Source organism: Gymnodraco acuticeps, unplaced genomic scaffold (genome assembly GCF_902827175.1).
Source record: "Gymnodraco acuticeps unplaced genomic scaffold, fGymAcu1.1, whole genome shotgun sequence".
NCBI lineage: Eukaryota > Metazoa > Chordata > Actinopteri > Perciformes > Bathydraconidae > Gymnodraco > Gymnodraco acuticeps.
In genome coordinates, this window is record NW_022992053.1 from 909,530 (window position 1) to 930,428 (window position 20,899).

General features: G+C 42.6%; 1 protein-coding gene across 1 annotated transcript in view; it reads right to left on the reverse strand.

Moving 5' to 3' along the window:
- Positions 1 to 20,899, reverse strand: part of slc37a1 (solute carrier family 37 member 1) — a 45,400-nt gene that overhangs the window by 9,260 nt on the left and 15,241 nt on the right. Inside the window, 10 exon segments of the mRNA XM_034202037.1 lie at positions 6,102 to 6,192; positions 7,051 to 7,176; positions 8,989 to 9,060; positions 11,788 to 11,840; positions 12,106 to 12,139; positions 12,141 to 12,273; positions 16,570 to 16,646; positions 17,333 to 17,468; positions 18,077 to 18,155; positions 18,294 to 18,405. Of these exon segments, the coding sequence (XP_034057928.1) occupies positions 6,102 to 6,192; positions 7,051 to 7,176; positions 8,989 to 9,060; positions 11,788 to 11,840; positions 12,106 to 12,139; positions 12,141 to 12,273; positions 16,570 to 16,646; positions 17,333 to 17,468; positions 18,077 to 18,155; positions 18,294 to 18,405 (913 nt within the window).

A 20,899-nucleotide genomic window follows, 5' to 3' on the forward strand; every position in this document is an offset into this window, starting at 1 on the left:
AGAACGGGGTGTCCTTAAGTTGTCCGGCGAATCAAAGTTGGCTGTGTCTGACGGTACCATGGCCCATATGGAGTTCACACAGGAGCTTGACGGGGAAACCCAGGCTGCTGGCGCGTTGGGAGGGCAGGAGGAGGAAGGTACACAGCGGGAGACGCCGGGTACACTTCCTCGATTCGATGCACTATCCACGGCAAGTGATGGCTCTCAAGATGTGGCGAGGATTAAAGTCCGCACAGCACGTCTCGAGATAGAGGCTAAGGAGCGGGCCGGGCAGGCACAGCTACAGTTTCAGCTGGAAATAAGGAAGCTGGAGATGGATGAGAAAATAAGACTGCGTCAGCTGGAGCTGGATGCGCAGGCACGCGCACCAGACCCGCCCGCAGGTATGACACCCAGTTCCACTAACTTGAATTCTGTTGGCTTTGATATTAGCAGAAATATTTCTTTGGTTCCGGTATTCCGTGAGACTGAGGTAGATGCATATTTTAGCGCATTTGAGCGCATTGCAGGGGCGCTGAAGTGGCCAATAGAGGACTGGCCCCTTTTACTGCAATGCAAAATAGTCGGAAAAACTCAGGAAGCTGTTGCTGCTCTCGAAGTGGGAGACAGTCTTGTTTATGACTCAGTCAAAACTGCCATCCTTTGTGCTTACGAATTAGTTCCAGAAGCTTACAGACAAAAATTCCGTAATCACAAAAAAGATTTGCATCAAACATATATGGAGTTCGGCAGGGAAAAGGGAAGCATGTTTGATAAATGGGTCACAACATGTAAAGCGAATGATTTTGTTTCTCTGCGAGAATTGCTTCTGTTAGAAGAATTTAAGAAATGTTTGCCGAATCGTATTGTGGTGTATATCAATGAACAAAAAGTAATGTCTCTGTCCGCTGCAGCCGTGTTAGCAGATGAGTATGTTCTGACTCACAAAGCTGTATTTTGTCCTGTGTCTGCTGAGGAGCCCCGTGGTGTGTCAGTTTTGCCATTTACGTTTCCCATCCAAGCAGCTAAGGTTAACAGAGAGGAGAGAGAGTGTTTTTACTGTCGCAAACCTGTGCATGTCATCACCAACTGTTTAATGCTGAAACGCAAAGAGCCGCCGCAGTTAGGCACATTAGATTAGTCCTTCACCTCCTCTTACTACTCCTCTTACTACTCTTTTTAACCTCTCCCTCAGCTCAAACACAATTCCAAAATTGTGGAAGTCAGCGTATGTCCTGCCTTTGCTAAACGGAGGGGAGGCCACCTTATTAAATAACTATAGGCCAATCTCTAAATTATCAGTTCTGGCTAAGGTTCTTGAACGCTTAGTGAGTGAACAGGTAAAGGTGTTTTTATGTACAAATGACATCCTGTCTAAACATCAGTCAGGCTTCAGAAAGCAACACAGCACCATCACTGCCACAATGAAAGTGGTGAATGATGTGGCGAGTATTTTAGATAATAAGCAGAGTTGTGCAGCTCTATTTATTGACCTGTCCAAAGCGTTTGACACCGTCGATCATCACATTTGAAAGCAGAGGCTAGCCAGTATAGGCATGTCCAGCCATGCAGTGGGGCGGTTTGTAAACTACCTCTCTGAAAGGTCCCAATGTGTTCATTTTGATGGGCTGTCTTCTGAGTGGTTGAACATTGCAAATGGTGTTCCCCAAGGTTCTGTTTTAGGTCCACTTTTATTCTCCATCTACATCAATAGTTTAGGTGAAAATGTGGATGAAGCTACTTTACATTTTTATGCGAATGATACCGTGATGTACTGTGCAGGTCCCTCCGTTAAGGAGGCTGGTGTTAAATTACAGGCTGTTTTTAACATTACTCAGACTCAGCTCTCTGAACTAAAGCTTCTTTTAAATGTTGAGAAAACCAAGGTAATGCTCTTTTCTAAAGCTAAAAAGACACCAGAGCCTGTTGTAGATATTGTAACTACGCAAGGAATAAAACTTGAAGTGGTTACCTGTTACAAACACCTAGGTATCTGGCTTGATGATTGTCTCACTTTTAAACTTCATGTCAATAACCTGCTTAAAAAGCTGAGGGTTAGGCTAGGTTTCTTCTACAGGAACAAGTCCTGTTTCTCGCTTGAGGCCAGGAAAAGGCTAGTCACTGTGACCTTTTTACCTGTGCTGGACTATGGTGATTTGATGTATATGAATGCACCTGCCAATTGCCTGGTCAAGTTAGATGCTGCGTATCACAGCGCACTGAGATTTGTGACAAACTGTAAAGCATTAACCCATCACTGTACCCTGTATGCAAGGGCTGGTTTGCTTTCACTAACTGTACGGAGGCTCAGTCACTGGTAGATTTTTATATACAAAGCCATGTTAGGGAAACTTCCATCTTATATCTGCTCCCTGATCTCACGGGAAATTGTAAGTGGCTACTGCCTGAGATCGAATGCTGTGGTTTTATTAAATGTGCCAACTGCTAGGACTGTCTAGGGAAGACAGCTTTTAGATGCGCAGCTCCTCTGTCTTGGAATAGTCTGCAAATTAAATGGAAACTGAACAATCTGGTGCCACTAAATGTTTTTAAAGCTCGGTTGGATGCTACTCAATCGGAAGCTATTGGTAGCTGTTTATGTGGATAATTATGTAAATGATGCTGTATGATGTCCTTTTGTTGTTCTATTTATGTTTTTATGTTTCATGTGGAACTACTTGAGCAGGTCTCCCTTGAAAAAGAGATCAATGATCTCAATGGGATTTATCTGTATAAATAAAGGTTTGAAATTAAATTACATTTTGCATGATAGTTCCCCTTTAAGTACATTTCGAAGCCCATACTTCTTTACTTTTACTTGAGTAAAGAAGTTTAGTCAGTACTTCTACTTTTACCAGAGTATTTTTAAACACGAGGATGTGTACTTCTACTTGAGTAAAGGATGTGTGTACTTTTGCCATCTCTGCACACGGTACATGTTGGTATTACACTGAGTGCGCTGCTCTGCCTTCACTCACAGCACAATAACACAGTGGCGTCACTCAGCTGTGTATCAGTGTGCTGATCACATCACAGCTATATTACAGTGTGGAGAGGTCAGTGAAAGGCCCCTCTCAGACAATACCTCTTTACACTGGTCTGATGGGCTTAACATGTGGCCCTCTCGGAATAAAACCTGACTTCAACGTGAGGTCACAACAACAATGCTACAGGGTCAGCGCCAATTAAGGTATTATTACTCAGCTGTTTTAAGGAATCCAACAACACTGTAACAGAGTCAGTTGTATCATATATATATATACACCTGGCTGCTAAATCCTAAGAACTGTTACAGGATGTGTATTTTGTAAATTGTGTAACTTTTTATTTTATTCAAAAAAAATGTATACTTTTTTTATGCATGCTTCTATGTAACATTAAGCTGTCTTTGGCTCTTTTTCTGCTGTAACAACGTACATTTCCCCTCTGAGGGACTAATAAAGGTATTCTGATTCTGATCTGATCCGATATAAAAAACATGTCTATGAAGTGTTTTGCTCAAAATACCAAACAGATCACCCATTCTAGCCATGCCTCATACCCCTCTATTTCAACCCTGTTACAAAAGTGCTGATACATGAGAGTAACACACTTCCGGGCAAAAATAACAGCTCCGCCCACTTTTGGGGGACAACAAAGCTGTCATTTGAATGGCGGTCAATACAAATTCTGAAGTTTTAGCCAATCCGATCAGAAATTTAAGAAAACCATGGATTTTTGGATCTTCCGTAATTTTCACCCGAAAGTGTAGGTGTTACTCTCATCTATGATGGTATAAAGCTTAAAAAAAAAGAGGGGAAGGAGCTTATGCCTGCTCATGCGGGAGATTCTACTGGCAGATTGTCAGCTAAACACGGCTGTGATTAAACGCCATATCATGTTAAAAACCACATCAAGGATTATTTCTGAAACAGTATGGAGCTCAAATGCTTTTTCTCTTGCGGGTTTACCACAAGGTGAGTTCCTTTTTTATCCTGATTTTGTACACATACTCTCTCCAGTACAGGTTAGCTCTGAGTGTTAGCGATGCTAATGTAAACAAAGACCATATTACGTCCAAAACAGTCGTGCATTGTTTCTGATAGCAACGTTTCTGATAGGACCGTGGGTGTAAAGCATGCCCACATTTCTGATATTACGTCATATCGGCAGCAAATCTGGATCAGCTCCGTTGTTGTAAAAAAAAACGTTTTTAGAGATTTGCGCACGGAGGAAAAGAGAGAGGGTTGTATTTTCTGACACTTTGTGAGTTCCCTGGCACACCGGGGACACATATTTATGTATAAAAGACATCAAAAGGTGATTTTTGCATAATAGGTCCCCTTTAACTTAAATCAACAACTTTAATCTCTCTTAGCTTATCACACCAGCCTTGTTTAGTCCGGTTGAATCGAACCCTGGTGCGTTTAGCCGCTTGGTGCGGTTCGTTTGGGTTGGTGTTAACACATTCCGAGACCTCTGAAGTTAACTAAACAACCGGACTCTGGTCCGCTTAAAAGAGGTGGTCTCGGACCGCTTGCAAGTGAACTCTGGAGAGGTTCATCGCTGGTGTGAACGCAGTCCGCACCAAAACATAGGAAGCGTAGTATTTACGAGTCACAAGAACGCAGATGTCTTCAAAATCTTTAGCGAAAGAGTGAAGCAGATTGAAGTGTTGTGTAAAAGTAAAAATGCTCCGTCAACTATACATACAATTCAGAGCCACCTGTCGTCGGTGAAACCTCCTCCTTACTGTAGAACGTCTCTCATTATATGTGTTATAATGTTTTTAACGCATGTTGTCTGATTATATAATCATATTACCGGTTCGAGTCTCGGAACGACCAAGTGACTATCGAGGTGCCCCTGAGCAAGGTGCTGTCCCTATACTGCTCCCCGAGCGCCGACCTAATGGCTGCTCACTGCTCCTAACAATAGGATGGGTCAAATGCAGAGGTTAGTCCGTCAGTGGCTCAGTCAGTAGGGGCTTGGACTGGGAGCTGTAGGGTCGCCGGTTCAAGTCCCCGACCAGATCTAAAATATGGAGTGTGGACTGGTACTTGGAGAGGTCCCAGTTCACCTCCTGGGCCCTGCCGTGGTGCCCTTAAGCAAGGCACCGGACATCCCTCTTCCCCCCTCACTCCCATTGCTCCCCGGGCGCTGTACAATAGCTGCCCACTGCTCCTAGTACCAGACTCCTGGTACTATGATGGGATAAATGCAGAGAACAAATGTCACTGTGTGTGCTCTGCATGTGTGACCATTAAAGAGGGTTTCATCCTTCCCAATTTGTGTTTAATGTAATGTCATAGAGAGGCGAAGTCCCTCCCTTTCCGCGGGAGCTCCATGGGACCTTATTTCGGAAAAATTATGTATTGAAGTCAATGGGGAGAGAAAGATTATCTTTCGATCCCGTTTGAATTGTGCCACGAATTACACATATGATGTTTGTCAATTTAAAAGATAATTTAAGTCAAGAAAATAAAAATGTGTTGTAAAATGTGAAGTAACACATTTTTTTGTGTGAAACACTCAATGAACTACATCTCCCGTCTCACACCACACACCAAGACGGCCGTCACGTTGGCACATTTCACTTCTTTCTTTCAGAATGAGGCGGAAAGTATTAAAAGAGGTGAAAATAACTCCAAGTCTGGGCATGTTGAGAGCTGTACATACACACAAGGGGAGTTAGTCGGTTCCGTGAGAGCCAGCATGCGGGACTGGGACTCTGGGATTTGTAGTCTTTCTAGTTGCGTATTTTTCATAGTCTTATATTTCAACAGTTTTACGACAAACTGTGACTTTTTTGACATGGAAATTATTTTTTAAGATTGACAAACATCATATGTGTAATTCGTGGCACAATTCAAACGGGATCGAAAGATAAGTTTTCTCTCTCCATTGACTTCGATACACAATTTTTCCAAAATAAGGTCCCATAGATGGGCGGGACTTCGCCTCTCTATAGCTCTAAGAATATGTCCACCTCCTTGGGTAAATACTGTATGCCCTAATGTTTAATATTGTATCAGTTAAACATTGAGAACAGGCACATACAGAAAAAAAAAGAAAAAGGATTCAATGGATTTATATTGTCTTGACATTACTTTGATTCGTTGATATCAGTAAGAGATCCTCACCAGTCTTGGTGATGTAGAGCGGCAGCCAGAAGAGGAAGGTGTAGCTGACCAGCTTTGCAAACAGCAGACACAGAGAGAACTCGATCACTCCCTGCAGAGACAAAGAGCACACACACTAATAAAGGTTGTTTGGAAGAGTTGATTTATTGTGACTGAATGACAACTGTCATTATCAGTAAAAACATCCCACGGTAGCGACCTTGACCTGATGGACCAGTCTCATACAGACACATCTGGCAGCATATGTTTCCACGAGACATAAAGAGTTACTTTAACAATGCATTATATTATTATTATTATTGTGGGGGAAACTTCTGTGTAGCAATGCAGTGGGAGTCACCGACTCAGGAAGGAGACACGGGGTGAGCTGGAGCTTTGATGTCAAACACTGATGGTTTATTTAGGAGGTTCGGCCGGAGGATTCACAAGTCACAACAGCCACGGTCTGACTGCACGGGAGAGTTGCCACATCGATTCTGGAGCGCCTCTCTCTCGTTAGCCCATTTAACTGGTTTCACTGGTAATCAACATATTTGAGAAGATAGCCTAAACAGTTGGGAACACTGAGTTACTTGCGTCTGACACTTATGGCCTCGAAGATTTCACACCTTGGAGTCCACAAACACTGAGAAGGAAGTGTCCCAGTGCACCCACAACAATAAACCATCTGTGACCTAGGGTTGCCCGGTCATAGAATGGGAACAACAACATTATGGCTGAAGCAGCCTATCTCCTTAAAGGAGATAACAGACGTCAGGGTTGGTCATGCACGTCATATCTAGGAGTCTAGGACAATTATTTCCCTAACAATTATTATACTATTACTAGTAACCTGTAAACATTTATATAGTAAAGTGTGTGTGTGTGTGTGTGTGTGTGTGTGTGTGTGTGTGTGTGTGTGTGTGTGTGTGTGTGTGTGTGTGTGTGTGTGTGTGTGTGTGTCACTGACTGGTATACGTAGAGCTCCCATGAAGCTGATGGCGGACGGTTCGGATTCCCTCTTCACCACCACGACGGTCTGCGCGGGGACACACACACTGTCGCTGGGCAACAACAGCTCTGTGTCGTAACTCTGCAGGAGAGGAGCAGAAGCATCAGGGCCACAGGAGAAACACCCCTCACATGGACAATGAAGTCAACACCCAATCGTCAGTACCCTGGTTTTATATTTTTCAGTGAATTTTTAGGCAGAAAGACCATGCAGGAACAGGATCATTTGAACGGTGACCTCTGACACATTGTGTGGTAGTAAATCAAAGAGGGGAACAGAGGCATAATGGGTTTGAGGAGTTATAGAGAGGATTGTATCCAAATAAGTCACCAGTTACACACCTTTGTCAAAAAAATTGAAATGCAAGCATTAATCAGCCTGCTGACTCTTTAGGTGTAATGGATGAACGGGGTCTGCCATATAGACCAATACATCAGGTGACAGCAAGACAAAACTGAAGTGGACAGAGCAATTGCATAAACCCGACCCAACTATATTTCCAAAGAGGTTCCAGAAACCCTGAGGCTGAACCCAAATGTTCCCACGTCCCCACAGCTGCACACTGGTGGACTTTGCCGGCTTTGCCGTTTTTAATAAAAATATATCATATTTATCAAGGTAACATGGATTCTATGATACTGTATGTGTTAACGATGTGCCACAAAGGTTCAGTATATGTCTGTGAAAATAGTTAAAAGTTAATATAGGAACATGACCTCGATCATTTTTACATTGCGGATTTATCGTACAATATATGAACGAAAGCTCAATCATTTTTGCTGCCCTCCATATTGCCTGTTGTATGTATACATTAATCATCAGGGTTTTCACCAACAATTTAAGACATTGAATTGAAAATAGCTAGAGAGTCTATTTCATTTACTTTGTTAGTTGTGTGGTTTTATTGGATACATGTTTTATTAATTATTGTAGTGACCATGACCGGCCTAGCTCAGTCCACAAGTCCAGAGGAGCGCATTTGGATTCAGCCTGAGTATCATTTATTTGAGTTCCTTCAGCCCCCCACAAAGTCTGAAGGTGGCATCTGCTGAAGCAGCCAGGAAACAAACAGCTGGAAGCATTGACACAACTGACCTTCCTGTTTTGAACACTATCCTCATAATAGCAGTATGCCTAAATGAGAAGAATTGGAGGATGAAACCCTCTTTAATGGTCACACATACATGCACACAGCACAAACAGTGAAATGCAGTCTCAGCATTTAACCCATCTTAGTGCTAGGAGCAGTGGGCAGCTATTGTACAGCACTGGGGAGTGGAGGGGTGGGGTCCATATTTTAAGTCTGATCGGGGACTTGAACCTGCGACCCTCGGTTCCCAGTCTGACTGAGCCAATGCCGGACATGTATATCACACACACACACACACACACACACACACACACACACACACACACACACACACACACACACACACACACACACACACACACACACACACACACACACACACACACACACACACACACACACACACACACACACACACACACACACACACACACACACACACACACACACACACACACACACACACACACACACACACACACACACACACACACACACACACACACACACACACACACACACACACACACACACACACACACACACACACACACACACACACACACACACACACACACACACACACACACACACACACACACACACACACACACACACACACACACACACACACACACACACACACACACACACACACACACACACACACACACACACACACACACACACACAACACACACACACACACACACACACACACACACACACACCACACACCACACACACACCACACACACACACACACACACACACACACCACACCACACACCACCACACACACACCTGGTTTGGTTGTCATTGTATTGATGATACACTTCAGTGTGTCCATTTACTCCGTTCCAACTCTTGGTTGGAACCTGCTTGAAGACCAAATAAACACATTATTACTCACACAAGCTCAAGGTCATGTTTTCAGCGATCAAAATGATAGATACCGCGTTGTAGACATGGTACTTTGTGTGTGTGTGCGTGCGTGCGTGTGTGTGTGTCAGAGTTGCCACTTAAGATATCTTCTGTTGGAGGCAAACGTGTGGAGACTGTAGCTATGGTGACTGTTGCCATGCTTCATGTTGAGTGCCCTCCATGTAAGTGGGTTAAATATGCTTATTCATCAGAACCTCTGCATGTGAGCCAAGCTGCCTAGGTGACTTTGATAAACCAGTGAATGTATCTATCTCAATCCATCCAGAACTCGAGGCCTGCAGGCATCAGTTGGGCATCAATCTCTAAACTGTACCCCACATCATTCCTTAGAATCACAATCAGGTGTATTGCCTTAGTAAGTTTACACTTACAAGGAAATTGCTTTGGTGTATAATAGTGCGTACATAAACACAATAAGAGGAATTGAGCAATAAATTAGGAGCAAATACAGAAATGTTGAAAAAACTGTTTGAACAACAATTATAAAATTAAAAAGACAATTTTAACAACACATATAAATATATATATATATTTAATATAGAAAACAAGGATATACAATAAGAATATTACAAATTACTTTAAAAACTAAAATATGTGCAGTATATGAGAAAGTGGAAGACTGTGCGGTTTTATACAGAGAATTGAGCAAGGCTTATATAATGGAGAATGAGGAATGGCTCATGTGATGTGCATTAATGCAGGGAGTCTATGGAAGGGTTGAGATTATCTTCCAAAAGATATGTCCTTATTTGGTGTTGTTAGATAGTGGTGGAGAGTGTTGTCTGGGCACTTCACAAGTCACATCACATCACATGGCAACAGCTAAAAGACGCATAGAGTAATCTAATACAAATGGAGGATCACCTTCTCACAGCAGCTCACCTAGTGAGAGCCATACACACCACATTCAGATCAGAATCAGAAACAGGTTTATTGCCAAGTACGTTTACGCATACGAGGAATTTGCCTTTGTGTACATTGTGCATACATAAACACAGTTACATAAAATAAAAACTAAGAAAAACAACACAGGGGGGCTGCGTATGTTGTGATGGTATGTAGTCGAAGCCAATTTCCATGATAAAAAGGAGTCAGCCTCAGACTGTGAACTACATTCCTCTGAGCAGACTACAGGACCATGTGACAGGCTGTGAGAGGTCCAGCCACTCATCTGAGAGCACAGGGCTGCTCCTCTCTAGAGCCGCTCACACATCAGGTGGATGGGCTCACCTGTCCCTTAACTACGGAGCCCCTAAAAGGTTCATGACAAAAAAAAATAACTTTCTCGTGAGCACGATATACTTTCTTATGGTTAGACACAACGAACTGCCCGATTACCGCCATATTATTAGTTTTATGAAGATGTCCGGTCACCAGGGCGTGTGTGTGTGTGTGTGTGTGTGTGTGTGTGTGTGTGTGTGTGTGTGTGTGTGTGTGTGTGTGTGTGTGTGTGTGTGGGCATTTGTTTTCAGAAGATATTAGGATAGTGTTGTTAATTCCGGTGCACTCCGACAGGACTAAGCACTACATCGAGATTAAGATTAAACAAACTTCTTTCACTTGGGAATACACTATGGAGTTAGCCAGATGTGTGTAAATTACTGTTCATGGTCATTTGAAAACAAATGCCGGTGTCGGACACACACAGTGTTGGGCAAGTTACTTCCAAAATGTAATATATTACATATTACATATTACTCTCTTTTGAAAGTAATAAGTTACATTACAATATTACTGTCTCTGAAATGTAATGAGTTACACTACTTTTATATTACTTTTTAGTTACTTCACCAAAATAACCTCAAAAGAATGGCTAGGTATTTTAAATGCTGAAATGTAGTTTAGTGCAGCTCATTCTACATCCAGTGAAGGGCGATGTGGTGTAGCATAACAACTGTGTAGGCCCTTAAGGCTACTAACAACTTGCATTACACGGCTTGGTCAGGGTTCGAGTTATAAACTGAGCTCTATGGGGGTCTTTAAAACGCACGCACGCACGCACGCACACACACACCCTAAAATGAAGTCCGAGTTTGAAATATATCTCAAATAATGTATGCACTGCCATTTCCCCACGTAAACATAACAGTCTACAATGAAACGGTTGTCTCCTGTGCGCTCCACTTCCTACTTGGCGCACTGGTGTATCTCGTGCTCACGAAAAAGTATATCGTGGGCATGGAAAAAAAAAAAAAAGTATCGATATACTTTGTTTTCCCCCCATGAACCTTTAGGGGCTCCGTACTTAACAGTGTGGAACTAGTGAACATATTCTCCTTTCATGTCTACCCTCGTATACCTCATTATTTTATTCCACAGTAATGGAACACACTGAGGCACTGCAGGATGCTGGTACAGATTACAGTTACACATACTGTGTTGTCAAAGTAAAGTGTCAGTTTCTTAATATACTTTCTTTTTTGATGTTATAAAAGTTGTTCAATTATAAAAAAATCCGTTTTGCTCTTATTGTGTTTATGTATGCTCCATTTATTCAGCAAAGCAAATTATATATGAATAATATATAAATAATATATAATAATAAACTGGATTCTGATCCTGATTCTATCATTTGAGTTGTTACAAGAATTCCCAGCCTGAATACAACGAAAGAAGGCAATCTAAAGTTTCCAATTACCAAAGAAAGAAACTCTACTCACACGCTTGCCTGGAGACGTATTTTGAGCATACATGCTTTTCAGGTCATTTGGATCTGAAGAGGGGAAAACATGGCATAAAGATGCTTTTCCATATACAGGTGAAGTCATGTCATGCTCACAGCCGATTCTGTTCTTCAGTGAGCCAGCAAGCTAAAGAAACAGCTGCAGAAAGCAACTAGGTAACTACTCCCACAGCGAGTTACACCAATTTCTTTATGTGGTTACAACATGTGCAAACTGCATACACGAGGAACAACTCATTACGGCCACACACAAACGATTCATATATTGTAGCCCTGGAGGGGAGGCTGCACTTACGCTCAATGAGGAAGAAGAAGCAGACAACGCCCATGACTGCGGATGATGATCCCCGGGACGATGAAGGACATGGCCCCAGTTGAGGAGACCAAGTAGCCGGCAATCAGAGAGCCCAGGATGTTTCCGACGGAGGTGTGAGAGTTCCACAGCCCCATGACGAGTCCCCGCCTGACCACACACACACACACACACACACACACACACACACACACACACCCAACACACACACACATCACACACACCACACACACACACACACACACACACACACACACACACACACACACACCACACACACACAAGCACCACCACACACACACATAACACACACACACACACACACACACAACACACACACACACACACACCACACACACACACACACAACACACACACACACACCACACACACACACACACACACACCACACACAACACATTATGGTGTTGCATGCAGTAGCCACTATCTGAATCATTATAGTTGAATAGAGAAATGCTTTACACCAGGGGTGTCCCAAACCACGGCCTGGGGGCCAAATGCGGCCCACGGACCATTTTGAATCAGCCCTCAGCAAATTAAGTATAATGGAACATGGACAAGTGGTCTTATTAACACAGTAGTATTCATGTGTTAATAAGACCACTTTTCAAATAAATTCAGTCAATTAAAGTTGGACACATTTTTCTAACAAGATAAGATAAGAAAAAAGCTTAATGACTTATTTACATAACAAGCTTGAAATACACCCTTCCTATTTCTCCTTATTATGAGGCTTCTGTTTTAAGGGATGAGCTGCCAACACTCACAAGCATAATTGACATACATTTGATTGATTTTGCTAACTTAAACTGAACTTATGAGGCAATAAACCTCTAGTTAGTGGCCCAGTCCTTCGTATATTTTTCTGTATGTGGCCCTCGGTTACAAGAGTTTGGACACCCCTGATTTACACTTTCCTGTGATGACACTGCATGCACTGTTACTGTGCCTCTGCAATCGTTTAATTAGATTCATAATGTCCTCTATACCAGTGGTTCCCAAACTTGTTGTGCCCAAGGCACACCAAAGGACAAGTAAAAATCTCAAGGAACACCTATTGTGCAAAATAGCCCTTATAACACGTGTTATCACTCATATCTTGTAAACTATCTGTAAATGTGCATAATTATTTACTAATGCCAAATAAAATGTGACAAAGACAACTATATTACTCATGAAATATTTAAGAAATTAATTTGAAACTTTATCAAATTAGGCTTCATCAAAGCAGCAACACACTCATTTAAACCAGACAGGTCACAACATAAAAAATGAGGCAAAGGAAACTCAGCAGAAATTCAGCACAGAGAACTGTCAATGCAAGGAAGCTGCATTGTCCATGGTCCTGAACTACAAATTATAAATGTAACATTTCAGCAATCAGCATTGAAACATGTGCTATTGTAAATATTTTGCCGACTTACAAATGAGTGAGATACATGTGCCTGTCGGGGCGCGCAGATTTTTTTAATCCTTGGTGGCACTGAGGAGAGGGCCACTCGCAAGTCCTGTTCAACAGAGAGCCGTGACCTCCTGTTGTTCTTCATGTAAACCAGAGTAGAGAACGCCAACTCCAGAGATGGGGTCGTTACTAAAAAAATGTAATATATTACATATTACTTAAATAAAATAATATATTACACTACTTCGTTACTTTACTCGCCGAGCACGTACGAACTGCGCATGCGTGAGTGGCAATAACTTTCCTTACCAGCAGGCGGCGGTAGTGTGTATTTGTCATTCAAAACAGGCAACAACTGGAAGACAGAGAAGAAGAACAGACGACGTGATATAAACCAGAGCCATATACGGCTCTGATATAAACAAACAACAAATAGCTGTGCGGTAGCTTCACCTTAGCATGTGTTCTTTGCAGGTGCTTGTTGAGGTTTGACCACGTGGTGTTTCCAGCAGTGGATAACAGCTTCTGGCCTGGACACAGTTTGCACCTCACCGTCACATTCCTGTCTATTCTTCGGACGAACTCAAAATAATGGGCATACCTCCACCCCTCGAAAGTTATCGCTGACTCAGCCATGTTTATGCAGCACTGCACGTGGAGATGTGGACGCGCAAGTCGCGCAGATTACGTACATATAAACCTACAAAGTACTGGTATAGTCAATTAAAAAATAATTATTTTTGTGTAGTTGTATATTGCAATAATAACGTATGGTTGTCACAAAATCCCACGGCACACCAGTGTGCCGCGGCACACCGTTTGGGAACCACTGCTCTATACCACATAAGTTGTTTCATTATTGAAAACAAAGGCAAATGTCTTGGGGTAAAACAGGAGTACTCCTTTATCTCCCTGAGTGGACCAGAGTAGAGGCACAATTGCCCCTTTCCCACCAAAGCAGTTCCAGGGTCAGTTCGGAGCTAGTGCCCGATTAAGCACCGGTTCTTCCTGTTTCCAACAAACTCCAATTCTTATCTGGCCCCACTCGACTGCCCGTCAAGAACCACAAACCAAATACGTCACGCTTATGTCTGAGGCGGGCCAGGAGTGCTGAGCAAAGTGACTAGACCACACACTTACAAAAAACACACTTCTATAAAGCCAGTCAACACTAACCAGGCATAGTGTGATGCTGTTTGTTTTTACCCTACTTTAACGACCATCCGTTCTCTGTTATTTCCCGTTTTGAAGACCAGCACACTGCCTCATACGATTTCCCGTTGTTTTTTATTAGAGCAGCTGTCGGGTGGAATCAGTCCATGGGCTACACAAGTTAAATCATAAAGACAAATACACAGTTTAGGTGTTAGACTGCAGCCTGCCACTCGTCCTCCAGCAGACTGACCGGAGATCATTTCCTTATTGATTTAAATTAAACTATAAATTGACGCAGATCATCGATCTCCAGTGAAATGTTTTAATAGTTTGCCTGTCTGAACACCATAATTGGGCATCTTGTAGATAAAACAATACAGTGAATACTTTCCAGCTGATCCTGCCGTGAGTTAACGGTAGACTAAACGGTAGACTAAACGGTAGACTACTAAACGGTAGACTACTAAACTCCAGTGGACGAGCAACGGTCGGTAAATGCCGCTGAACCACATTAATAAATAATGAACCAGGGCACTCTTGGAGAAAAGTGTAAGGGTTGAGAATTAGTTCTTTAATTTAATCTGGCTTCGTATGATTAAAAGCAACACGATCATCAACGCAGTCCCCCATTGTTGTTGTTGTGAGCGGCGTTGGGGAGAAAATCAGCGACGTAAACGGTGACGTCATGACGACGCAGCAGCAGTCGGGCTCTGAGTGATGGAAACACACCTGGGGCTAAAAAGAAGAACCGGTTCGCACTAGCACGGAGCCTAAACGGGAACTGGTATTTGCCCACTCATCCTCAGCCGGTCTTCTAACCATCCCACCTCACACCTCCTCACCATGGATGCTGTGCTTTTAGCTGCACTGCCCCTGGCTCTGGAACTCTCTTCTCCCACATATCAGACAGTCTGACACATCCCACAATCTAATCCACCTCTAACTCACCAGACTAGGATACTCGTAACATGCTATCTAACCTACTACCCTCATACCTTCACACTCATTGCCCTGCTTGTGCTTTTGTCATCACATGTCTTGCTGTTTTTCTCTGCTTGATTATTTATTTTTGGCAAGGCAAGGCAGAGCAAGCAGCCTGGATTTAAAAGTAGTCAGAGTTGCAGCGGACCTGCAGGATTCTGGGAGTTTGTTCCAGATATTTGGAGCATAATAACTGAACTTCTCCATGTTTAGTTCTGACTGACAGAAAGCTGACCAGTCCCTGAAGACCTGAGAGTTCTGGATGGTTCATGATTTAGCAGGAGGTCAGAAATGTATTTCTTCCCTGAACCATTCAGGGCTTTAGGTGTACTGTATTATTATTACTGTATTATTATTGGTGACTGACTCATTACCTATCAGGTCTTCTAACAAAGCAGCAGCAGGGCAGGTTCACTGGTAAATGTGTCTTTGATCACTCAACAACAGATTCAACACAAGATATGTCCACGTATGTAGTCTGTGGCTCAGTGTCCCCGTCAGCTAATGAGAGCAGTGTTGGTCATTGTTTGATCTAATATTTTACATACAATGTTGTAACTGGCTACATGAAAAGTAACTACAACTACATCACTGGTTAATGTATACAGTGGATGCAATCATAAACCAACAAATTGATAATTTCTCCTTTCTAGGTGGAGCATATCTGTATAACACCACGTAATAATGTGTATCAGCTCCTGATGTTACTGTACAGTGAGTGATATAACACTGTCAAATATAAAATTAAAGCCATTATATAATTAGAATAAACCAACCTTACATACTGTCATGGAAATCACACAAAACCACTAACTGTTCATGAAACACTGTACATCCAACCAGAAGCCAAATTCAAATCCATAATGAACGTGAGGGTTTGACCTTACCTTCCTTTTCCAAACCAGTTGCTGATGCAAGTTACTACACTGGGCCAGCCGGTGGTCTGGACTAAGCCATTGGCCACCTGAAATCACAAGAGGATGAATAGACATATTCGTTTAACAGTGAGATACACACCCTGTATTATTGCTCTGTTGATGCATGGGTAAATGAACCTGGGATTATGCACGTGTACTGTATATGTATGCGTTCCCTTCTTTGTGTGAATATTCATCTGTGATTCTCTAGGAATTTGGAGTTGCAGGAAAGTTTATTAATTCTCTCCTGTGGGGGCGGCTGTGGTTGTCCTCCAATCAGAAGATTGGTGGTTCGATCATCTGCAGTCTAAATGTTGATGTTTCCTTGTCCATTATACTCAACCTCAAATTGCTCTCGATGGCCAACAGTGTGTCTACGAATGTCATATTCCTTCGGCAGGAGCACCTTGTATGGCCTCTGCCTGTGTATGAATGTGCGTGAATGCTGACTTTTATATGTAAAAGCACTTTGAGGGGTTACAAAGACTGGAAAAGATATTCAAACAGGCAGGCCAGTAACCATTTGGTAAGACACCCTAGAATCTAGATGGTCCTTGTGAAAGAGACTTTATCCTAACAGCTTCTATCATAAACCAACAGATATCTCTCCTGCAGAGAGCTGAAGAGGATTTCCCCTGTAGCAGATGCAGCTGTTGGTGTCGTACAGTGTGTTCACTGTGTGTGCCTCTGTGGGCTCTTTAGTGCAGTTTCACGACTCACTGATGCAACTCACCTGCACAAACACATAGAAGCCCATGTTGTGGATGTTGTAGACATAACCCAGTCCAAACAGGCAGGTGAACAGGCCACTACTCAGCATGCCCACGGTCAGGTACAGGCGGATAGGCAGGCGCTCACCGATGATGCCGCTGCATGGGTGCACAGTGGTGACATCATGTGAGGCCCAACTTCTAACTCGTCAATAATGTTGGTAAGTGTCTCCCTACATGCAAGCTTTGTTTTACAACCTTCAACCTTTTGTATGTTCAATCAGAGCACTGCACAGCCTCATAGCACTCAGATCCAAAACAAATGATGCAAAAATGGATAAATTCAAACTGTTGATTGGGTTTTATTTTTGTATGCAGTTGATATCATCTTACCCCTGGAAAAACATGTCATCCGTATCTGGATGTGCTGTAAATATGTGCTAGCAGCTACTACTAACAGGAAGAGGAGCAGTCTATGTCTTCAGAATGTGGTCATGCTGGATGGACTGCATGTACACATAACTGAAAACATATGCATGCATTAACATTATTTTTATTATGTGGCCAGAAACAGATTGTATGTTAAGTGTTTGAGGTGTAAATGTGAGTTTTTTGTATTTATTTAGATATATAAAAGGGTTGAATGCCCTTCCCTAATAACACATGTATCTGATTAACGGATTTCACTGATTGTCAACAGCTTTATGTTTTGATTATTTATGTCCAGTTATTGTATTAATTGAATTTGGTTCTTCTTGCTTTCCTACCTGAGGTACATTCCCACAGCGTAGGCACAGAGGAAGGAGTAGTCCATAGCTCCCAGCAGCTGTCTGTAGTTCTTTTTGTCTGAGAACACAACAAATATAAGATTTATTTCTGTTTACACAAACATGTATGCTTAAGGGTAAGTATACTCTTTTTAACCCCCCCCCCCACACACACACACATACACAAAAAGAAGTGAGGAGTGAAGCATATACAGACCGAAAGGCTTCCAGCTACAGTCCATGTCTGTGTGGATCGACTGCGGGCTGCCGCTGCTGGAGGCTAAGGTGGCGATCTCACTGACAGAGGAGCAGTTCTTATGGAGCTCGCTCTGTCAAAAACAATGAGTGCAGCTTCAGTGAACAGACCTGTGTTTACTATCCATACCAGTTAGACTTCAAACATGAGTCCTTATTATAGAGGCTCTTCTTCCCAGTGGTGGAAAGTAACTAATTAATTTCACACTAAAGTACTATTTAGACATATTTGTACTTAAGTATTTACATTTAGTGCTACTTGTTAGAGCCACAATGAAGTCAACGTTATTATTTTGCTTCATAGTTTGATAAATGAATTAATGATGGAAAAGGATTTATATTGCCATGGTGAATATCTTTTGATGAAATGATTGTTTATTTTAAATTGTAAATATGATCTGTTTCCTTGTACCTTCCGGTGTGTATTTAAGTGAGGTAATTGAGGACAGCCGCGGTGCTCTGAGACCTGATGAGACGGGGAGCGGAACAGTTTTTCGACCGCAAATTGTAAACAGAGATTAGTGTTGCAAATTGGACTGCAAAGTATAGTTTATATAGGAAAGCATACCGCCGAAATATTGATTTAGATTTGTTATTTTGAGACTATTTAAGTCAATACTTTTTTGTTAATAAATTACATTTTTTGACTGAAAACCTTCGGCTGCTTATTGCTTTGAATTGCGTGTCGTCAACCCCGCTCTATAGTGGCAAAAGGAAACCTTGGATGCCATTACATCAAGTCGAAAAACTCCGTAAGGAAGAGACACACACCATTTGGATCCCCGGAAAAGAGGGACACACCGGAGCGGACAGACTGGGCCGGTCGTGAGTAAATAAAGGGAATAAATCCGTGTAGCATTGATTGGAATGTCGGACGTGTTAAAGTCTAAGAGGAAATCATAACGGCGATGCTCACATTGGAGGAGGATTGTAAATACCTGTGGATCGTCTGTGAAAATAATGTGATTGAATTTGTTTGTGCAACAAAGGAAGCCAGGCGTGCTCTGTGAGACTCATTAAAGGAGCGCAACGTATTTTACGCACGGCCTAAAAAACAAACAAATAAATAATGTCGGACGATCCCAAGACTTCTGCTGACGCAGAAACATTGTTAAAATCACTCAAAGCCTCCCGCAGTGGAAAATTAGGAGCATGCACAAGGAAAATGAACTAAATGAAGGCCTTGCTTGTGGAGGATGGGAATGTGGAACATGTGAATGACGCTTTGGAAATGTTCAAACTAAATATAAATGACTTGTGCAGTGTTCATGGATCCGTACAGCAGCTTTTATCAGAGGAAGAGAGAGAGGAGGATCATGTGGACTGGTTTGAGCCAAAAATGACACATTTTGAATATTGTATGAAAGATGTGGATGTGTGGAAAAGAGAAAGAATTGCACAATCAAAGATTCATCCCATGACAGCATCTCTAATGTTTCACACAAGTCAAGGAGCTCAAAAACCTCTTCAGTCTCCTCAGCATGTAGAAGAGCGTCTGCTGAAAAGGCTGCCCTGCTAGCCAGAGCAGCTGGGTTAAAGGACAAACATGCACTGCTATTACAACTGGAACAAATGGAACTGGACACAGAAATTGCAGCATCTGCTGCTAAAATAAAGGTTCTGCAAAGCATTGACGTGGAGGAAAAAAATGGAGGATCAAATTCAAGATGGAATAAATGCTTATCTGGAGGAAAGCAAAGAAAGAAGCACAGACACTTTGGATCCTGAAATCTCAGCCATGGAGTTCATGCGATTGGGTGCAGTGCCTAAAACACCACTTCAGAGGACTGTCATTAATCTTCGCAGCCCTCGGCAACCCACAACACAGTTTAGACCTTTTAAAATGCCCACAATGCATAGCTCCACCCAACACAATAAAACCCATGATAATAATAATAATAATAATGGGTTCCATTTATAAAGCACTTCATATTTGATTTCAAATCCCGAAGTGCTACAAGTAGTGAGCATGAACAGTATAAATAAACATTACACAACACGGTAGAATTAATAAAAAGCAATACAAAAATAAAAAATAAATAAAAGGGTGATAAAAAGGTCTAGGCAAAGGCTCTATTGAAGAGATGGGTTTTGAGGCCTTTTTTAAAAGCCTCCACGGTCTGTGGTGCTCTCATTTGGTCGGGGAGAGCATTCCACAGACTAGGAGCAGCCAAGCAGAAGGCCTGGTCTCCCATAGTACGGAGCTTAGTCCTGGGGGGTTTGAGGAAGTTGGAGTTGCTGGAGCGGGTGGTCCGCAAGGAGGTATGGGGGGTGAGGAGTTCCTTGAGGTAGAGAGGGGCAGTTCCATGGACACACTGGTGGGTGAGGACGGAGACCTTAAATTCGATCCTCTGTTCCACGGGTAGCCAGTGTAGTGCTTTAAGGATGGGGGTGATGTGTTCATATTTGCGCACCCTCATCAGGATCCTAGCAGCGCTGTTCTGAATGTATTGGAGCTTCTGGATGCTTTTGTTAGGGATCCCGATGAGGAGTGCATTGCAGTAGTCCAGCCTGGAGGAGACAAAGGCATGGACCAGCTTTTCGGCATCAGACAGAGTGAGTGTGGGG